Source organism: Lissotriton vulgaris, chromosome 11, assembly GCF_964263255.1.
Source record: "Lissotriton vulgaris chromosome 11, aLisVul1.2, whole genome shotgun sequence".
NCBI lineage: Eukaryota > Metazoa > Chordata > Amphibia > Caudata > Salamandridae > Lissotriton > Lissotriton vulgaris.
Genome location: NC_141699.1, coordinates 1011083353 through 1011106082, shown reverse-complemented (window position 1 = coordinate 1011106082; position 22730 = coordinate 1011083353). Strand labels below are relative to the sequence as shown.

General features: G+C 42.7%; 1 protein-coding gene across 2 annotated transcripts in view; it reads right to left on the bottom strand.

The window, feature by feature from the left end:
- The window catches only part of ZBBX (zinc finger B-box domain containing), a 551428-nt gene that overhangs the window by 436404 nt on the left and 92294 nt on the right, over positions 1-22730 (bottom strand). For both annotated transcript variants that reach the window (XR_015300974.1, XM_086944333.1), the window contains exon 4: positions 17123-17216. Coding sequence is in view for 1 of the 2 variants with exons in the window: in XM_086944333.1 (XP_086800459.1) it covers positions 17123-17216 (94 nt within the window). In the remaining variant the exon portion in view is untranslated. The remainder of the gene's footprint in view (positions 1-17122; positions 17217-22730) is intronic.

The window sequence follows — 22730 nt, the reverse complement described above, 5'->3', positions numbered from 1 at the left end:
GGATGGCGAGACAGGACACCGAAATCAAACCCATCACGGATATTATCAACCCGGACGGTGTGCTGGTGCGCTCGCAGGCCGAGATCCTTCTGGCGTTCCAACGTCATTATGCACAGGTGTACGAGGCCCCAACCCAGCCCTCCCAGCCCTCCGTGGACGATTTTCTGGACCCCCTGACTTTACCCACAATATCGGACATTGACAAGCGCTCCCTCGACGCCAAGATTGTCCCGTCCGACATCACCCAGGCGATACGGGCCCTGTCCCGCAATAAAGCGCCGGGATTGGACGGCTTCCCGCTAGAATACTACTCGTCCTTTTCCCCCCTGTTGGTCCCCCGCCTCTCACGGGTGTTCGGGGCATCTCTTCATCTTGGAAGGCTACCCCAGTCAATGCGAGAATCCGTGATCGTCACCTTTCCCAAGCCCCACAGAGATCCACTTCACATGGGGTCGTATCGCCCCATCACGCTCCTGTCGGCCGACTGTAAACTCCTGGGGAAAATCCTCGCGGATCGATACGCGCAGATCATTCGCCCTTTGGTCCACCCCGACCAATGCGGCTTTGTGCCGGGACGGAACACCTCCCAGAACCTCCGCCGCGTTTTCCATGTGCAGGATCAGGTGCGTGACCGATTTCCTCGCGCCGCCTGTCTCATCATGGACCTGGAGAAGGCGTTCGACACCCTCACCTGGCCCTATCTCTTTTCTGTCCTGCGCCGACTCAATATCGGTCCGACACTCATGGCGTACACGCGCCTCCTGTACACCGATCTTACCTCCCGGGTTCGTATCGGGAAACGCATATCACCGGCATTCGGAGTCTGGCGGGGCACAAGGCAGGGGTGCCCCCTGTCGCCCCTCTTATTCGCACTGGCGGTCGAACCGCTGGCGGTTCGGCTGCGCCTGGAGGGTACGGAATGGGGTATTCCTCTCGCGGATGACACACATTGCGTGTCCATGTACGCGGATGATCTCCTCATATATGTCCGGGACATCGAAATGGACCTGGCCCCCATAGGGGCGACGCTGGCGGACTTTGCAGATGCCTCGGGTCTCCGAGTGAACTGGGACAAGTCCACAGTCTACCCTCTGCACCCGAGCCTACCCCCCCGAGAGGTCGAGCTCGGTCCGCACACGCTTTCGTGGTCCGCGGAGGCTCCCCGGTACCTCGGAGTCCGCTTGTACCATTCTCCAGCAGCCATGTTTGAGGGCAACCACCGGGTAGTACTTGCTAGTCTGCGCCCTACGGTCGCCTTCTGGAATAAACTCCCGCTGGCCCCGATAGGACGGATAGCCCTGGCTAAAATGGTGATGCTCCCCCGACTCCTTTACCATTTCACAAACTTGCCGGTTATACCACCCAGGTCCTTCTTCCGCGATATCGACTCCCTCCTAGGGACCCTTATCTGGGGCGAGGGTCGTCACAGGGTTGCCTTGAAAACCCTCCAACTTCCTACAACACAGGGAGGGCTCGGAGCTCCATCCTTCGAGGCATACTTCCTTGCGGCACAGCTCCAATGGCTATCTTACTGGACGGCGGACCGCTATCCTCAGGAGACGGTCACTCCGACCGGCAGAGTCGCGTCCCCAGAACTCACTCGTCTTCTCCTCCCGGGTACCAAGCCACGGCGCACATACCCCCTTCAAGTGGCGATAGCGCGCCGGTGCATGATGCGGATCCACCGGTTGTCCCCCGGTAGACCTCCGTACTCCCCGCTACTACCACTGATAGGCAGCCCTAGACAGGACTCCTACTTCACCGCTCCGCTGTTCGCTGAGTGGTCCCTCTGTGGCATCACGGACCTGGAATCGCTCTTCGAGGAAGGCCAGCTAAAATCGCTCGACCGCCTGACCGCTGAATACGGACTCTCCCCAGGCCAATTCCTCAGATATAGACAGCTACTCGATGGATACCGGCCCCACTTTAATCTCAGCATTGGCGAGCCAGACACGCATCCAGTAATACATACAATCCTACATATGGGGGTGGGACGCCACTTAATCACCTGGTTATATAAATCCATCCGGGAACTCTCACTCGCTCCTCTTACGACTCTGCGGGCTACTTGGGAGGAGGACATAGGCCGCGCACTGCACGACTCTGAATGGACGAAAGCACTTGAAGCCCCAAAACGCGTCTCTAGAAACGCCCGCTTCAAGAACATCCAATACTATATCCTACACAGGGCATACCTCACCCCAGCGCGATTGCAGAAGTTCTATCCCTCCACACCGTTTCTCTGCCCCAGATGCTGCTCCCCCGCGGCAGATTTCCGACACATGTTCTGGAGTTGCCCCCACCTTCACCCCTTTTGGCGGGCGGTGCACGACACTCTGACTGGATTAACGGGCCTCACTACCCTAGCCACCTGGGAGTCCAGCGCACTAGGCATCTTTCATGGTCCTAAGCGAGTCCCGGTACACAGGCGCTTCGTGTCCCTAGCACTCCTGTTGGCCAACCGATGTATAACCATGCGCTGGCGTTCCCCGGAGGGTCCCTCTGTAGCGGCATGGAAGGGCGCGGTTGGTAAATGGGCGGCGGCAGAGGAAGATGCCCTTAGAGAGGAAGAAGCCAGGGGTGCGCGTAAAATTCCCATATCCATGGAATGGGCCATGCTCCTCCACAGCTTCCGGCAGTCCACACATGTAGAAGAACCACCTACTCCTCCCCCCCCCCCCACCCCTGAGAACCAGTAGCCTCTACCTGGTATCTACCCTCCTGGGACCGTCCCCCGGTACCTCCTACTTCTTAATCAAATTCTCATATCACAGGTCACCCACCTCGATGCCCGCATATACGTGGGGTGTACACCCCCCGGCCCCACTCCTTCCCCCCCCCCCTCCCTCGAAGTGTAGACCGGCTGGCTCCGTGAAAATCCCCCCCCCCCCCGACGCCCGTCGCCGGTAACCCCCTGCTTGGACCCTGCTAGCGCCCACACACTTCTCTCCCACAGTTTTGTCCCCCCTTGTTCTTAGGTGCCTCCACTGTGTGAACAGTACAGACCTCGATCCTACGCTTTCGAGGCGGGACCCTACATACCTGCAATTACCCACTGCCCCATTAGAAGGGCAGACTTGCTGCTGCCCGACCTGCAACCACGTCTGTACGATCTACACTGATTACCCATGGAAATTGTAATTTTGCACCAGTTGTATAAAAACAAGAAAACGTTGCGCGCTTGGCTGTTCGTGGCTGAATGTTGAGGCCACGTCAGTAGATCATTTACACTGTACTTGTATACTTTATTGCAACAATAAAACAAATGTCAACAAAAAAAAAATCCTATGGGAGAGGTAAGCCTGGCAGTAGTGACAAACTAATTTAACAGATGTTCACTACCTTGACACGTAAACCTTAAAATACACTGCACCCAGCCCTCTGGCCTGTCCAGGACCTACCCTAGGGGTGACCTATATGCATTAAAAGGGAAGGTTAAGGCCTGGTGAAAGGTTTACTTTGCCAGATAAACATGGAAGTTTAAATCAGCACACCCAGGCTGCAATGGTGTTAAAAGTACTACTTAAGCGGGTGGCACGAGCAGTGCTGCAGGCTCACTAGTAGCACTTAACTTACAGGCCCTGGGTACACGTAGTGCCACTTTACTAGGGACTTACAAGTAAATTAAATATGGCAATTGGGTATGTACTTTAGCACTGGCTAGCAGTGGTTAAGTGTTCAGACTACTAAGGCCAGCAAAACCAAAGTCAGCAAAACAGGAGGTCTGAAGGCAAAATGCTAGGATGAAAACCACGCCGAAGTTGCTAGGTCTAAATCTCACTTTAGACTTAACTATGAACAGACAGGGTTGATCCTGGTTCCTTTCAAGCTAATAAAGTTCCTGGACCCTCTCCAGCTGTGCTTCCTTAGCTGATACCTGATGTATACTTCACAACGAGGTCTGCCTGTCATAAGGCCTAATCCATCAATCCTGCTCTGGGAGCAATTTTCACACCTCATTATGCGGAAGCACTGACTGGGCTATCTGTCAGCAGGGTAGTGGTGGAGGCTCAAGTAGGTAAAGTCTAACTTTTAAAGCCACTTTTCCTAAATATTTAGGGCTCGATTCACAAAAGTAATATGAAACAAAATCCTAACTTTACTACTTTCGGTATTCACAAAGGGCATTTAGGAGTAGTAAAGTTAGGATTGTGTCTCAGTTAAACTCAAGTTTTGGTCTTTTTTAAGACCAAAACTTAAGTTTAACTGAGACAAATTTCTAAGTTTACTACTCCTAAATGCCCTTTGTGAATACCGAAAGTAGTAAAGTTAGGATTTTGTTTCAGATTACTTTTGTGAATCGGGCCCTTACATTTGAATTGGATTTTTCATACATATTTAAAAATAGTATTTTAATCCTTCCAGTAGTTTGTCCCAAATTGGAAACCGCAGAATTATTTTGCTAGGTTCACCTGTAGATTTAAAAGCTGCAAGACAGGCTACACAGGTACTCCAGTAACTATTTTTTCTTTCCCACTCTAGTAGATGGCACAATAAGTGCTGCATTCCATGGGTGACATTTAAGTCTCCATGCAGTCGGTGCATTTTTTTGCATCATATAGTATCGCCTCACCGTAAAGTTGCGCATGTCAATTTGGGATGAAGCACATTTACCATGCTTTGGGGTTTAGAGCACATTCACTGAGGCCTGGATAGCAGTACCCCAGTGTGCAGACTTCAAAAACCATCAATCCCAGTCAGCATGATATGAGAGTGAAAAATCAAAAAAGGCACTTTACATAGAAGCATATAAAATGGATATCTATTCTCAGATGTAGGTATTGTTCAGTCACTGGAGCGCAAACTACTCTCTTTTGCAGAATGACTATGTCACCAGAGAGTGTGGGGAGCTTCAATGCAGCTGTCCTGGTAGAGTTGCAGCTCATAACTCTTTGAAAACAATATTGGGCGATAACAGACATACTACGCAAACATCACTGAGACAGATGTAAAATGTGACTTCCTGACAAACCAGGAAGGACCCTGGCATTGATGATAAGCAGGGAGAAGGGCCACACATGTATTAAACAAAGGTAACTTCACAACTGAAGAATTGTTTATTGTTGACATGTTTAAGCACTATTACATATAGCTAGGCAGCATCTGCTCCAATGAAGGTGAATTATTCAGATGAGCCAAAACACTGGTACAATGTGAATTAACTTTACTGACAAATGCCATGGTGACAGAATGGAGATAGTGTGGACTGGGCACTAATAACTACACTGCAGTGTACAGTGGGGGTATTCCAGGGAGATATGAAAATCCTACAGTTGACCCAGAGAATTGATCAGCCAACACACATGGCAGGACATACATTAGACCTGTTGTTCTCTAACATAGGAGACATTGTCATTAATGAGATAAAACCAATGACATGGACAGATCACTTTATGATTGTGTTCTCCATCAACCTACTTGTTAAAAACATCAGACCACCAGCCTTGGCAGCAGTAAAAACCAGCGGCCATATGCATCAAAGTCCGGTTTTGCGATTCCTTATTTGCGATTTTTAGGGAATCGCAAATAAGGAATCGCAAAATGGGATGCATGATTTAAATCGCATAATATTTGCGATTCGGTAAAAATCGCAATTTGTTACCGAATCGCAAATATTATGCGGATTCTAATTTGCGATTTCGCAATTCCCATTGATTCCTATGGGCCTTTTGGGAAGGCATTGACATTTTACGAATTTCAATTAGCGATTCGCAAAATGTTAATGCATTCCATGGGTGAAATGTATTTTGAAGTGCATGTTTCACACACACATGTCCTAAGGACATGTGTGTCTGTAACATGACAGTGTTTTAAAATGCAATTTTGAGCATTTTAATATATTTTCGCAAATTACCACGAGGTTCACCCTTGTGGTAATTTGCACCCCCTAATTGCGAATTTGCAATTTTAAAAGTAATCATGCATTGCTTTTAAGGAATCGCAAATTTGCGATTCCTTAAAAGCAATCGCATTTTTGGAATTCGCTAAAAATAGCGATTTTTCCAAAAATGTTTGATGCATCCCAAAAACCTATTTAGGAATCGCAAACGGCCGAATTTACCGATTCGCACCGTTTGCACTTCCTAAATAGGTTGATGCATGTGGCCGCAGGAGCTGGAAAAATTTCTCAGTAGAAAAATTCCAGCAACACTTCATAAATACAAACACAATTACAACCAATATCAACGACGAATTAGATCAACTTCAGAACAACATTATGAACGCACTGGAACAATGTTCAACGCTACGCTTCAAAAACAAACCTAGATGCACCGTATCAGAGAAGTGGTATGAGCTAGAACTAAAGTTATTAAAAAGAAAATGCACATCATACGAACATAAATGGAGACTTACAAAAACCCAAGAAGCCAGAGTCACATATAAAAAAGAACTCACACTCTACAATAAAGCTATTAGGAAAGCAAAGAAAGAATACTTCCCACGTAGAATAACAGAAAACAAAAACTCATTGAAAGAACTATTCAAAATAGTCAAAGAATTGTGCAGCCCCACAAGTCTCTCATCAAATCTTAAAAATGTCCTACAATTGCATGATGATGATCAGATCACTAAGGATAGGATGCATAGGACCATCTCAAATCCCCAGAAAATGGAATTATCTTATAAAGCCGGAAATGTATGCTATAGTATAGCTAAGGGTGGTCCGGATGGGGGATTTAATACTGTAGTGAGAGAAAGAGCCAGGGATGCAGAGAAAGATATGCCAAACCTACAGCTAGGCAGCGTATCTAAACAGTGTGTAGCCAATCCTTCCCCTGACACTCAGAGCCTATCACCTCGCTTACTTATTCTATCGTGGAACAACGCAGGTGTTTCCAAGAACCTAAAAGACCCTGACTGGGCAGACTATATTGACACCTGTGACATTTGTTTGCTACAAGAAACCTGGGCTACAGAAGTTCCACACCGGGTAGGATATAAAACTTATGGTATCGAGGCAGTCCAGTCCGACAGAGGAAGACCATCAGGGGGCCTAATAATTTGGCTAAAAATCACCTTGGTCATGCAGGTTGATCTTGTTGATACAGGCTCTCCTGATATTCTGGCCCTAAGGGTCACTCCACCCTGTGGAAACGAATGTTACATCGTCAATGTTTACAACAGACCGATCGGCCACTCCAAGGTTTCACCAACACTTGAAGCCCTGGATCTCCTCTTGAAAAACGTAGTTGGAGACACCCCGGTTATCTTGGGAGGAGACCTAAATTGTAATTTTGAACCTGTCCCGGGCATCTCTGATGTGTTTGAAGATGAGGACCAAGCGTATAACATTCCCCAGCTTGAAACCACAAAATCTGTTAAATACTCTACATTGGCCAGCCAACTATTAAGACTCACCGCAGATCACGGCCTTAGAGCAGGCAATGGCCGTCTCCCGTCGGACTTGCAAAAACAACCAACCTTCTCTAAAGCTAAAAGCAATCTAGACTTTGTACTCGTTTCTCTTAGCATCTGGCACTTTTTGATTGATCTGAAAGTAATAAGTAGGGGGGAAAGCGATCACTATCCTTTGGAACTTTACATCAACATGAATATGGTTAGTGACACCATCACAACATCAACTGAGAATACCCATGTAAGCATGTGTGAGGACGTCCACACAAACAACAACAGACGTGCAGTAAGATGGCCACGTGTTTTGGCGGATGGTAAGGCCTTAGCGTTGGTGTACTCTCTTTTTGAGCAAACGTTTGCACATATAGTTGACCATGCCTTCTTACCTGAACACTTTGATCATTTCATTGATCTACACAAAGTCTTCTTTTCAGAACTAAAAACGTATCTATCAAAAATGCAGAGAAAGAAGCAACAAAACATAAGAGTGGCCAATCACGGAAAGTTATGGTATGACCACTCGTGCAGGATTGCTAAAAGAAACTTATTGCTTGCCATTAAAAATAAGGCAAAAGAAGAAGTTAAACTTGCAAGGGTGGAATACAAACGTATACTAAAAACATCCCAAAAACTATGGGAGGAATCAATTTGGGCTGAAATGCTAGCTGCTGCAAAAATTAATGATAACGTTGGCTTCTGGAGGCTGGTGGCTAATGGGGGGCATGCTGGGAGAGCTGTGAAAGATGTATTTCTGGATGAGATGACCTGGGTAACTCACTTTACAAATCTCTATAAACAATACGATGGTGACAGTAAAGGGAGCTTATGGTCCCCCCCCCCCTTATTGAACCCCTCAACTTTACATTGGATGAGACAGTAAGGGCGATCAACGAACTTAAAAACACCAAAGCCCCTGGCCCGGATAAAATACCGGGGGATCTTTACAAACACGAAGTTGACGTCTGGGCCCCTTATGTGAACCGCCTGTTTAATGTCTTATCCTCAAACTGCAACTTTCCAGATAGTTGGCGTGCAGCGGAGGTTGTGTTAATATTTAAAAAGGGGGATAGACTGATACCCTCTAACTACAGACCTATTAGTCTGATGGACACGCTCCAAAAATTATATGCTAAACACTTGCTATTCAGGATTAACGACTGGCTGGAAGATTCGAACATAATTTCCAAATTCCAAGCTGGTTTTAGGAGTAAGACCAGCACTATAGACCAAATTTTTCGATTTTGTTGTTTGATTTGGAAGTATGTGCACATTAAAAAAGGTCACCTGTATGTAGCCTTCGTTGACCTGAGGGCTGCATTCGATCTTGTCCCACGCAGTCTACTTTGGAAAACTTTAAGAGAAACAGGTCTACCGGGATGCCTCCTAGCCCAAATAGTCGAGCTGCATGCTGACAACTTTGCAAACATCAGGTGGGGCCCTAATGGCGAGTTGACACGCAATATCCCTATTGAACGCGGGGTTCGCCAGGGATGTGTCCTGGCCCCTACCTTGTTCTCTCTGTTTATTAATGATGTCCCCGAATATTTGAATGCTTGTGTTAATGATTCGCCGCAGCTCAATGGTGAAAGGGTGCCTGCGTTGCTCTTCGCAGATGACACAATACTTATATCTCAAACAAAAAAGGGCCTCCAGGCACTCCTTAATTCCTTCAGTTGCTATTGTCAGACAAAGGGCTTGGAAATTAATGCTGATAAAACAAAATGCATGTCATTAAATCCCAGTATGCGAGATAGAGGGCTCCTGACCTTGAATAGCCAAAAATTAGGTATTGTGGAAAACTTTTCCTATTTGGGTGTTGTACTCGATTCCAAACTAAGTTGGAAAGCCCAAATCGAGAAAAGTAAGATATCATATGCCCAAAATGTCAAACCAATTTTATGCAAAATGAATACTAGCACAAGCAAAAGTGTAACCCCGGTTTTAGAACTTTTTAAATTTAAAATACAATCTGCTGTGCTATATGGAGCAGAGATATGGGGCCCATGGGCAAAGAATAGTTTTCAAAATCTGGACAATAAATTCATGCGTGCTTCTGTAAGGGTTCCTAATAGTACACCTCTTTTACCTCTCCAACTTGACCTGAACTTTAGGAGAACAGACCACCTAGCTATCCTAAGACCATTAATATTCTGGGTTAGGCTTTGGACCACCCCGGAGCTGATAGAATACAGAAATGGTCTGCATGAACTGATGACTCTTGATTCCTTTAATTCCATCCAATGGCTAGTGCATATTAAAAAATGGTTTACACTCCTGGGCTTATATTCAATGTGGGAGACTCCCGACAAAATGTCCACCTCTTCCAAACTAATAGTTAAGCGAGCCTTTTGGACCCACATGAGTGGAAAATTAGTGGATGGAAGTAGTGTTGGTTCCGCAGTCCAGGTTTTTCTGTCATTTAAGGATGAGTTCCGTTTTGAATCATTCCTGGACGAGATAGAGCCACCCATTGCAAAAACCCTTTACTTAAAGTTCAGATACGGGATACTTATGCTGAATTACAATACCGAAAGATGGGCACAAAAAAGACTGGGAGATTCGAATGTTAAAACGGGGTGTTGCCCTATGTGTTCCAATGTCTGTTCTGAGAATGAGGTTCACATGTTTTTTGTTTGTAGCGCATACATGAATGCTAGAAAGAAATGGCTAAAACCAATGTGTAACCTCTTGGGAACTAGGTCCTGCTCAATAGCCTTTAGGATCATGAAAAGTAATTCAACCCAGTACATTGTATTTAGCATAAGTAAATTCCTATATTCTGCCTACATAACCCGTAAGAAACAAGGACAGGTACTTTGAGTTGGAAAGGTGTATATGTTTACATAACTCTTACATTTTTAATATTTTTATATATTTTTAAAATTGAAATGAAATATATTGCGTGTTTTTTAAAAAAAAATGAATTGTAAAAGCTATTCTTTCTCCATGTACCATTTTCTCAATTGCTGCCATGCTTACTGCTTGATTTTCTATGTATGTATGTGACTTTTATGGCCAAATTGGCCGAAATAAAGTAATAATAATAAATCTCACTCCGTCGCAAGAAGGTTGCAACAAAATAAATGACTTCTTCTGCGAGAAAATAGACAAAATATACACCTCATTCTCCAACATCGAACTAGAACATTCAGAGCACCATGCGTCATCTATATCCTAGGTCAGTTGTTCTAGTTTCGACCCCTTCTCAGAAGAGGAGGTGGGCAAAGTCATGTTAGAAGTCAAATCAGGCTCCCCATTGGACCCATGTCCACACCATATCTTCTCGCAATTAACCCCAATAATTTGCCTGGCAGTAACACAAGTACTCAACCACTCTCTAAATTCTGCAGAATTCCCAACAATTTGGAAAAATGTAATTGTCACTCCACTAATATAAAAAGCAGGTTCAGACATTAATAACCCTGCTAGTTATCGACCTATATCTCAACTACCCTACTTATCATAAGTTTTAGAAAAACTGGTCAACAGGCAGCTATCCAATTTCCTGGAAACAAACGATCTACTGGATGTCTCCCAGACAGGGTTCAGGGCCAATAACAGCACAGAGACAACACTCCTGGCCGTGATGGATAACATCAGAACACAGGTAGACCGGGGGAAAACGGTCGACTGATACTACTGGACCTCTCGGCGGCATTCGACACCGTACCACATAACCGGTTCCTGGGAACCCTTGCAGCAAAAGGTATCCGGGAAAAAGCATTGGGATGGCTGCAATCATTTCTGCTAGACAGAACTCAATCAGTACGCATGGGTGACTTCTCATCCCCTCCCCGGAACATCAAGTATGGGGTCCCACAGGGGGCCTCATTAAGCCCAACGTTGTTTAATGTGTTTGTCTCCTCGTTGGCAGAGATAGGAAGAAAGTGGGGTGTCGATATCTGTTCTTATGCAGACAACACCCAGCTGATGATTACCTTGGATGAGAAAGATGACCCAAAGGATAGGTTACTATACTGCCTCACCGAACTATCCAACTGGCTGTATAGCCATTGTCTGAAGCTAAAGGCAGATAAATCCGAAATACTGCTGTTCGGTAGACATACACAGCTATGGGATAGCAGCTGGTGGCCCACAACCCTGGGTACCCCTCCCAGCCCGACAGTGACAGCTAGGAATTTAGGAGTGACACTGGACAACACCCTGTCCATGAAAACCCGTGTATCAACAAGCTGCGGCAAAGGCTTTGCATTATTGAAAATGCTCAGAAGAGTCTTGCCTTGGATTCCTACCGAGTGCAGGAAGATCCTGGTCCAGTCATTACTGATGAGCAGGCTGGACTATGGAAACTCCCTATTTGTAGGTATGGCAGACTATCTTTTTGCCAAACTACAGGTCGTACAGAATGCTGCGGCAAAAGCAATCTGCAATAAAAGGAAATACTACCCAGCCAAGAGCTGCATGAGAGAGCTCCATTGGCTGCCAATGAGACAAAAAGCCACTTTTAAAATGCTGTGCATAACGCATAGAGCACTGTATAACACGGGCCCACATATTCTAAAAAATAAAATCACATTTTATGTGCCATCTAGGAACCTCCGGTCAACAGCGAGATCAAGAACTACCGGAGTAAAGAGAGCTAGGATGGGTGAACGGGCCTTCTCCCACCTAGCCGCAACCAAATGGAACGAGCTGCCCATGAACCTCAGTCTGACGGATTGTCACCTATCGTTTAGGAAGCAACTGAAAACCTTTCTCTTCCCCAAACCAGATTAAGACAAACCACTCTGTATTAGCCTACCGCCCACCACAGACATTATAGCGCCGTGATATCCTACTCAGGATGATTGTTTGCGCTTTATAAGCAACATTAACATGATGACCTACAAACAAACTTCTACTGGAAATTCCATGAATTACTGTTCCAAAGCCTTCTGATGATAGAGATGATATGAGTCAGGCAGTTCCTTGTCCTCATAATTTACACAGCATACATAGCTGTCCAATGTAAGCTTGTTCAAGTCCCAAGAAAGTATTTTTCATAAAGTCACAGTATCTGCAAATCTGCAAAGTCAAAATCAACACTAAACAGATATTGATGAATTGACATTCTGTCAAAACTCACACCACCAACAACTCTAAGCGGAGTCAGATAATAGGCATTCCAGCAGGCCCTGTGATTTCACAGAGCCATGTAATTTCCTGCCCCTGAAAAACATCAGAAGGCAATTGTACAGTGGATGGATGTGATAGCACCTTCTAGCATTCATTCTAATATTTGACAGTCTTGCAAAAATGTACCGTCAACAATGACCCAGACAATTTTCTCACAGTCCTCGAAAGAGGGGCCATAACTGTAACTTAGCCCTCCGAATGAAGGTGGTATTATGTGGCACCCCTTCTTTAGGTTAACATGCAAAAGGCATATCAAGCTATGAATGTAGATGGTGTTACCATGTATGAGGATTTCAAGAAGGCCATACAAGAAAGTCCCATGTATGTTTAGTAAGTCAACCGCTTCCAGTTTCAGGCCATGAAGAATCCTTATCAGTTGCTCTTAAGGTCTGGCTGAAAAATGCCTTAACTCTATACAGAGAACCAAGGAACAAATGTTAAAAAATTGGTAACAGAACAATATGTAGGTGCTATGCCAAAACACGTGTGGAAGTGTGTTAAGCAGCATTCACCACTCACACTGGAAGATGTTGTTGATTTAATGGCTGAATGTTTACAGCCACCTAGAGAGACCTTTATCAGGAACAAATTTCCTAAGGAAACCTTGTGCCTTGACAAATAAGAAACTAAGAGTCCTAAGAAAACCCACGGACAAGGAAGGAGTAGAGCAAGAGAACTACAGAACGAAAGAAGAATGGGTAGGGGCATAATACCAACAGTGGACCCTCAGAGCTTTTGACTGATTTCAATGAGCTTATTTCACAAGCAACTGTGTACAGAAACATAGGAAGGAACCTATGAATTTCGGGTACTGGGGGTAAGCTATTAAGAACGAGGGCTACACAATCATCTTTATTGCTGACCTGTGAATATTGATGGGAGTGACAAAGAAACGTTGGTGGAGAGCGGGTGCCCTCTGACAGTTATTAGCATTTTTCTAGGTACCCCAGGGACAAAAGGTCCCACAATTCCTATCACTGGCATCCAATGGGACACCAACTAATAACATACCACCCAGACAAAAGTTGCTGTCCACAGTCAGGTAAACACTATGGGCCTGATACCAAACTGCATTTTGTACTGCATAAAGTAGTACTACGATAACGTTACTTATTTACTATATAATTCAATTACCAACTTATAGGTGGAAATAACCACCTCCCCTATATTTTCTATGAGGAGATCCTCACATATGCAATATTACTACTTAGTAGTAAACGAGGGAGGGAATGGAAGAGCTGCTGGAAAATGGGGAATATCTAATACTAAATGGAAGGGCATTACGAAAGGTAAGGATAGCTTTAGGGGTGACCGAGGAGGGGTTTAGAGAGAGACAAACACCCACAAAAGAGTAAGTCCATGTCTAGTTACAAACTGAACTTCTAAAGTTACTACTGCCAAAAGGGTCTCAAAACAGTAGGAAGGCACAACAGCTCAGACCTGAAGTGTCACCAACTCCACACATGGCCAGCATTGGAAACCCATCCATGGAAAATAATGGAGGCAGGGATTTACAAAGGCACCACGTGGAAATAATGTCAACATTAATTAATTTATCTCGCTTTTTACAATTGTATATACATTTAATGTTCAAAAATATATATAAATTAAAAATAAATACTATTGTGTAGATCTTTTTATTTGAAAATAAATATAACAACATTTTTAAAAATGAATTTCAATCAATTTTACAAATACTTTTTGTAATTTCTAATACAAAAACAATATTTTTATGTTAGGTGGGATTTTATATTAGAACAATATAAAAATAATTTTAATATCATTTTATATTTTTTTAGTTAAATAACTTAAAAGTGCTGTAGCATTTTTCCATTTTGTTATGCATTAAAAATAAACATAGAAAATGAATCTACAATAATATTGAACATGAGACTATTTTTACTATTTGTTTTATAGTGGAGAATGGTGCCTGCATGTGAAAAGTTACTAGGAGTAAGATTACACTCAAACATTTGGCTTCACCCGCTGTTTCAAGGGATGGCGACGAACAAGTCTACACTTAGTAGTACATTTATACTCTGAAATGCTGAATGGCCAAAAGTAACAACATTTTTACAAAGTGTAAAAGTAAATTTACAAGGGTACATTTGCTCACATGTAAATTTACCTTTGTGAATAGAGGTGATCTGAGTGTTGGGATCTTATCTCACCTAATAAACCCGATATACCATGTTATCAAGAGTTATGTTATTCGAGTCCTGTCCACGACTGGTTGGTAGAAGTCTAAGTGGAGGAATCTGAAAGTGCCTCTGCAGAGAACAAGGAAAACTAAACAAGGGCAAAAGAGAAAGGAACAGAAACAAAATTGGTAAATGGTGGAGTCGCACACTAGGCACAAGTCTGCCACAGTTATCCCAGTGCATTCTGGCAAACCTGGCTCAAGGTAGTGCATAACTCAGAGTTGTTGATTTAAATTCAGTCAACAACCCCTGAAATAGATTGGAAAGTGGAAGACCAGATCTCCTACTGGAACATCCAAGAAAAAGTTTATGCCACAAGGTATCCAGAAGCCTTCCAGATGTTGGAAATTTCCACTGCTAATGTTGGTGGTGTGTTGCTTCTATTTTATGCCAGCATCAGATTACCTTAAAGAGCTGACCAGGGCATCAACTTTCTCGCTTTTTTTGAAACAACTATTTCAGCTTCTTAAACATTAAGCAGATCAAGACCTCTGTACAACATCCACAGGTGGACAGGCGCTGGTACAGAGGTATAATCAAATAATTAAAAGAATGCAATTAAAGACTTTGGAACTCGAAGCTACGATTTAAAACAAAGATCTGCCCTCAGACCTCTTAACCCAAAAAGCTATTCTTTTTAACCTGTGGTCACTGAACCACTGGGGGACAGTGAGGCCTACTCAGTGGGTTTGTGACTGTGGTACAAAATTAAATAATAATAACATTCATACACTACAATGAATAAAGTAAATGGAAATAAAGAAGCATGTCTGAAAATGAGAAAAGGTTTTCTATATTTTTTTGTGATTTAAACAAAATATTTTAATACCTGAGCATTTGTGTGTTGTATACTTATTTTTGAATTTTTATATATTGTTTTGCAGTTCAAATAAATAAATACCGTAGGCCAGGGCTCCCTAGCTTCCAATAATGGCTCAGTGGGGGTCTCCAGATTCCAGTGTTGTTTCAGTGGGGGTTCACAGAGGTCAAAAGGTTAAGAATCGCTGCTATAAAGCACACCTCAAGCTTCCACAGAGTTCAGCCATTTGAGCTGTTATTCAGTCAGCAGTCTCGTACCATTTTGCATACAGCATTAGAAGAATGGACAAAAGATTAAGATTCCAATACTTTGGTAGAGTAGGATTGTGTTGGTCCTACAAAACAGGCATCACACCATCAGAGACATTGCAGCAAGGCACTTACAGAAAGCACATGGAGCTCAAGTAAAACAATATGACAAAAGAACTCCGGTAGGGCAACTTTCACCACAAGATATGGTATTAGTCCTACTGCCAACTTCTGAGAGCAAACTACTGGGCAAACTGCATGGCCAAATAAAGTGATGGAAGCTATTAGATGGTTACCTATAAAATTACACAACCCAACATAAAGTCCAAAGTACAGGTTTATTATATCAAGTGGAATGAACCAGAAGCAACATGCTTTGTGGAAATTGTGAATCCTTCAAAGTATGTTCAGGAACGACATTTTAAGGTGCGTTTAACTTTTGTCTCGACAAGTGTTGGTGGAAGAATCACAAGTTTCTAAGGAACAGAAGAAAGCTTCACTATACGGATGAGGCAAACAGGGTATGTTTTTTCAAATCTTCCCAGTAGAACTAAACTAGTACAACAAATAAAAAAACAAGAGTTCCTCAGTCAAAACCATCTAAACTTAATCCATATACTTGTACAATGCTTTGGCACCTCTGTAGCCAGGGGTCGCAAAGGGAGCGGCAGAGGTCGTAAGTGCAAAGCCAGGGATCACGTTTCCTAAATGACATCCATGGAGAAGGACTAGCAGCTTAAAAGCAAAATCACCTGGGAAGGATCCCTCTGCTATTTCCCAGATTTTTGGGGTGTACAGAGCCTTCTAAATCAAAATTATTTCTCAAGACTGAAAAGGGGCTAGTGACCCTTAACTGTAGAGGGTGTCTGGATTGGGCATCCACTGGACAACCTATGTGATGTATTCAGAGTCACCAGGTAAGAAGGTGAGTATCTGGGCATGAAGAAATGTCCCCGGGCCCTTTCCTGAAATTTTCAATGAGGGTGCAAAAACGAAGGTGTGTAAGGTGTGAAGGTATCACCATGCCAGCCTACAGGGGGCAGCATAGATAAGTGTGATACCATTTACGCTATTTGAGAATTTCCACAATAGTAGCATGGTTTTGGGATATATCACTGGTAATCTAATGAAATGGGACACATTCTGATTCTTGATCACTAGCAGGCATGGTCGTGTGTCTGACACATTCAGCATATTAACCATAATTTTTCACTACATGTAGCTCTTCATGGTTCTTTGGTATTTTAGTTTTTCAGGTTTGACCAAAATGCCAAAAATGAAACATTTAAAAAACAAAGGAACATAGGTGTGTTGAATGTGAATTGATTCCAATATATTCATCAAAGCATTTTGTTTCTCACCTTTACAGAATTGTCTTTATTTTGTAGTGAACCCTGGCCTGTATAGTTCAAGCTACCTGCTTGCCCAGACTTCCATCGATATCCACTTGAGTATCTATAAACAAATACATTAAAATGGTATTTAATTAATTCATTTCAGTAAATGACATGACTGTAATGAAATAAAAAAAAATTGATATCAATGTTGCAACAAAATAGTGGGAAAATATAGCATATCAAATTAACCAACACGTAAAACCTACTATGCAGGGCATGTTTAAGTAGTCTGAGTTAACAGCTAAGGGAATACACGTGACCAAGTGTAGATCATCACGACTCAGTTTGTCAGGTTCTCAACTTGAGAATAGGTCTTTTGGCAATCTATCTAAATATATAAACAAACACACACATTTATGTATTCATTTTCCTCTGTTCATTATCTTTCTTTGATAAGTTGGATTTATCACTCTATAAGCATTGGAGAGATGGTTCCAAGGGGTGCTGTACGGATGTAAATAATTGAGTTTGAGGCTCTTTGGAAAGATTTGGAAGACGGTTTAGGAAGCTTTAAGAAACGTGTTAAAAATTGGGTTATCTGGTTGGCAGAGATATGTACCCTGACCAAGCAGGAACCACAATTCCGTCAGGGTAAGTCAGATACCCACCATTAATTAACCTGTGCTCACCCTCTGGTAGCTTGGCACAGAGCAGGCAGGCTGAACTTAAGAGGCAATGTGTAAAGTATTTGTGCACACACTCCAAACAGTAATCCAGTGACAACACCACAAAAAAACTCCACATCAGTTTAGACAAATAGATTATGATTTTGTAAATCAACCAAGACCAAAACATCAAAAATCCAATAGGTAGAAGTTGAGATATGAATTAATAAAAATTAAATGCAAAAATAATGCTTAGAAGCACTAGGCACTTAAAGAGTTAATTTGTTACGCTGGACCGGGGACAAAGTCCAGAGTTCAGGTAGACCACGATGGAATGCAGGCCCGATATAGGACCCACGCAGGCCTGCTGAGCAAAGGTACCTGAATCTTGGTAGCAAAGAACGAGATGTGGGGGGCAGTCAAGCGATGCTTCAGTGTCGATGCCACAGTGAAAGAGATGTGTTGTTTTTTTCGGTTCAACAACGGTGATGCTCTGGTTCCAAGAAGCAATGGTTGTGAAGCTGATGAACCAAGTTTCTCCATGCAGTCAAAGGGATGTGTTGATTATCCTTCTGCAGTGGCAGCGATGCAGTGGTTCCTTTATGGCGGTTCTGATGGTGATAGGATGGTTCTGAGTGCAATGCTCTAGTTCTGTTCTCAAAACAGCGGTGATGCCTCAATTCTGCTCCCAAAGCAGCGGATGCATCAGTTCCGTTGAAGCAAGCACCTGGGTCCACTTCCAATGAACCAGGTTCAGGAGCAGGATGGAAGGCTTTGATATTCCCGAGTCTTCTAGGAACAGGAGGCTAGTCAGCTAGCCCTTGGAGTATCTCTGGGTCACGTGGCTCAAGTGATGAAATTCCAGGCAGAGAGAGCAGCAGGCAGCAAGGCAGCCAAGCAACGCAATCAGTCTTCCAGAGCAGCAGTTTAGCAGAGTGGCAGTCCTTAGCACAGCAGTTCTTCTTCCTGGCAAGTTGGTTTCAGGTCCAGAAGGGTACTGTGTTGATAGGGACAGAGGTCCAGTACATATACCCACTTGTGCCTTTGAAGTGGGGGTGAGTTCAAAGTAAGCTCTGAAGTGCTCAGAGGTCCTCCCTTCCTGCCCTGGCTCCAAACTCACTAGAGGAGTATGCAGCCCTTTGTATGGGGACATAACCCAGCCTATTCGTATCTAATTGTCAGCCCCTCCCTCCCATCCTGCCCACGATGGCCCACCAGGATGCAAATTGCCCAGCAGTCACACCTACGCTCCCTTTGTGTGTAGCTGTCTAGAGGAATGCACAAAATCCAGCTCACACCCACCCCAGATGTATATTCAGAGACGGGTATTAGGCTCAGAATGGCTAAAGTCAGTAAATGCCAACTTTCTGAAACTTACCAATACTGTTTTTTCTAATCCTTCTTTTTCAACTACACATTTGAATTGAACGAAATGTGGATGTGAGACTTTAACTTCACTCTGAATTAATAATTTGTTTTATTTTACTTCAAATACATTTGTTGGGTACATTTCACCAATTTTTACATTTTCAACATCTACAAAACACATACAACAATTTGATAAAACATTGACTTATACATATTAACAATCATTCAATACTCGCAGTCACTCAACAAGTCAGCCATTCATCCATTTTTTAATTTGAAAGTCTTATGGCTCTACAAACACTGGGCCAGTGTTTGTAGAGCCATAAGACTTTCAAATGAAAAAAACATCGCTCCAAACTCAAGGAAATTAGACTAATTCAATGTCTATGGTTGTTGTATAAAATTGTAATTAATATTCAAGTGTAAATAATTGGTGTGATAGTGTAGTTTGTGGATGTCTAGTGGATGAATGACTGACTTGTTGAGTGACTGAGTGTATTGAATGATTGTTAATATGTATACTTCAATGTTTTATCAAATTGTTGTATGTGTTTTGTAGATGTTGAAAAGTTAAAAGTTGGTGAAATTTAACCAACAAATGTATTTGTAGTAAAATAAAACAAATGATTAATTCAGAGTGAAGTGAAAGTCTCACATCCACATTGCGTTCAATTCAAATGTGTAGTTGAAAAAGGATTAGAAAAAACAGTATTGGCAATTGTTCAGTTATCTATTGGTCAGTGGCTTGGCCTTACTGTTGGGAGCCCAAACCCAGTGGTACTTTTTTGTTTAACTTTCTAAAACTAGCATTTGCTAAACTGTCATTTAAAATCCAATTTCACCATACGTTTTAATTTGAAATTGTGAGTTCCATGACACAAAACTTGAAAGGTTGATTTCTTCACAATTGGGAATTACACTTAAAAGATGTAAGCAGGTAATCACAATGTTATCCTATGGAACAGATAGACCTTGCAGTAGGGAACAAAAAATGTAGAGTTCTTCACAGCCAGGACATGTAAAACTTAAAAATACATGGCGCCCTGCCCTCTGGGATGTCCAGCGCCTACCTTAAGGGTGACTTATATGTATTAAAAAGGATGGTTGAGGCTTGGCAAGAGGTTTAACTTGCCGGGTCGGCATGGCAGTTTAAACTGCACATACAGGCTCTACAGTGGCAGGCTTAAGACATGTTTAAGGTGCTACTTGTATCTGTGGCACAATCAGTTTTGCAGACCCACTATTAGCATTAATTTACAGGCCCTGGGTACAGGTTGTGCACTCTACTAGGGACTTACAGATAAACTACATATGCCAACTGGGTATAAGCAAATGTCACCATGTGAATAGGAGAGATCACATGCACTTTAGCACTGGTTAGCAGTAGTTAGGTGCTCAGAGTCCTGAAGCCAAAAAGGTGGCCAGAAAAAGAAAAGAGAGCTGGCAAAAAATTTTGAGGTGATCCTTCAGAGAGGGTCACTTTCCAAGAGAAATATTTAGACTACTTGATATGCTTAGTTGGATTAAAAATATAACTTTGTTTTTCATACTAACGAAGGCTTCATTTCCTGAATGTGTATGAAGGCACTAGGATAGCAGATACAAATATTTCTAAAATATTAATTCTAGCTTTTGTCCAGACTAGATCAATGTCCATGATCAGTAGTACATAATTCAAAGTACCTAGCATATGTTGCCCGCTCTGCATTTTGAGAATTTAAAAAATATTCCAGAATGGCCTTATTGGATTGGATTGTATATCCACAGCATGGATATACCTAATGGATTTACAATGCAGACAGGAGGAATACAGGTCCCCTTCCGCATTGTGACTTTGCCTTTGGAAGCCCTGCACCTGTTCAGAACTGCAGCAGGGACTAGGGAGGTCCACTAGGTGCAGATTATAGCATATCCTTCTGCAACCACTCATTGTACTCTATCTAGGACGTAAGTTGCATTAGTGTAGAAGCAGGTGCACAAGTGACTTCGTACACAAGAATCCCACATTGCATACGAGACAATTTTTTTACAATCTGTGTTTGTTTAAACAATGGAGCCAGGAGTGTTACTTAGGATTTTGATGATCGCAACATTCTCCGTATTGCATTGATTTTTTTCCATTTCATTATCTTCAACATTTAGCTGATTAACAAAACATACAACCATTGTGGGGAGCCCTGAATACTTACAGATGCAGTCTATGTGTGACATTGGCCAATAGATGTTTTTTCCTAGATAAGGCATCATGAGCAGTGATGTTTAAAATGCAAATTAATTTGAGTATAGATGGTAGAAATACAATAAATCAGGGACAACTTAAAAATAAAAAGAGGTGGCTTGCGAACATTACCAGCTTAATAGAAGGTCCAACATCTTGGGTGAGTGTAGATCTACATAAATCTGTTCAAAACCAAATATCCGTAAAGAAAGAGATCCAGTATCCATAGACAAAACAATGCAGACCCTCATCTTGGATTGCTAGCTCAATGGATTTATAACATCATAAGAGTACACTTTGAAAACTGTTTATTAACGATTTATTCTGGAGACGACAAATGAATGTATTGCACCATGACCACAACAGAAAGGAGACAGGCTAATTTCCTATCTATAGCTTATGTATCAGGTAGCTGCCTAATTTTATGTCATATCAACCTCTCAGCGCATCCATATTTACTTTCTAGTTTCCATCTCTCTGGAAACCTCTGTCACTTACGCATAAGGAGAATGTATGTGAAAGCTATGCCAATCTCTACAGAGGAGCAAAAGATACTAGAAGGTGACCGCGCTGAGCAGAGGATGGAGAGTCAAGCATGTAATGGCTAATGGCCACCTTCTGTAAAAGGGTCAACAACTCCCTACTTGTGCAGCACTCGCACAAGGCATTATCTTAAATACTAGTTACAAAAGCAAGTAGTAAGGCACTTCACAAAGGAGAAGAAAGGAAGATTTCAAAAGGTGAAGCAACCATGCTAAAATGTGTCCTGATTACAAAAGCCCTTTGCCCCTACTCTGCAGGTCTATTTCAATTTGGACTGGCTCTTTGGCCTCACAAACTAAAGTCTTTCCTCTTGCTTTGTTACAAACCACTTCCATTAGCTCTCGCCTTCAGGGATTAACATCTATCAAAGTATAAAAGAGCACACCCATTTTGGCCATCCAAATTTAAATAAATGCCTTTCTAACATTGATGTAATATTTATTTATTAAATAGTTTCAAATAGCATTTATTTATTGCGAAGTCTGTGGGAACTTTAGAATAAAGAATAACAGGTAATAGCATAGTCTCTTTTATGGTAGGCCCACAATCAAGCCAATATTGGTTTAGGGTTATCCAACCTGAATCTCATGGTTCACTAAGGGGACTGAGATCAAAGAGAAAGGCCATCAAAGAAAAATGTTATCATCTTCACGGGTCTTACTGTTAACCCAAACCTTACATCACTGCCATTCTGTAGATCCTGACAAAAAGTTGGGCAACCCAATTGACCCTTGGAGGTTTGGGTAAATCAAAATCAAGATAAGGTAAGAGTGCATACAAGGGATTTTTTTCAATAAAGAAAATCTTATTTGATCTAAGAAATAATGTTATAAAACCC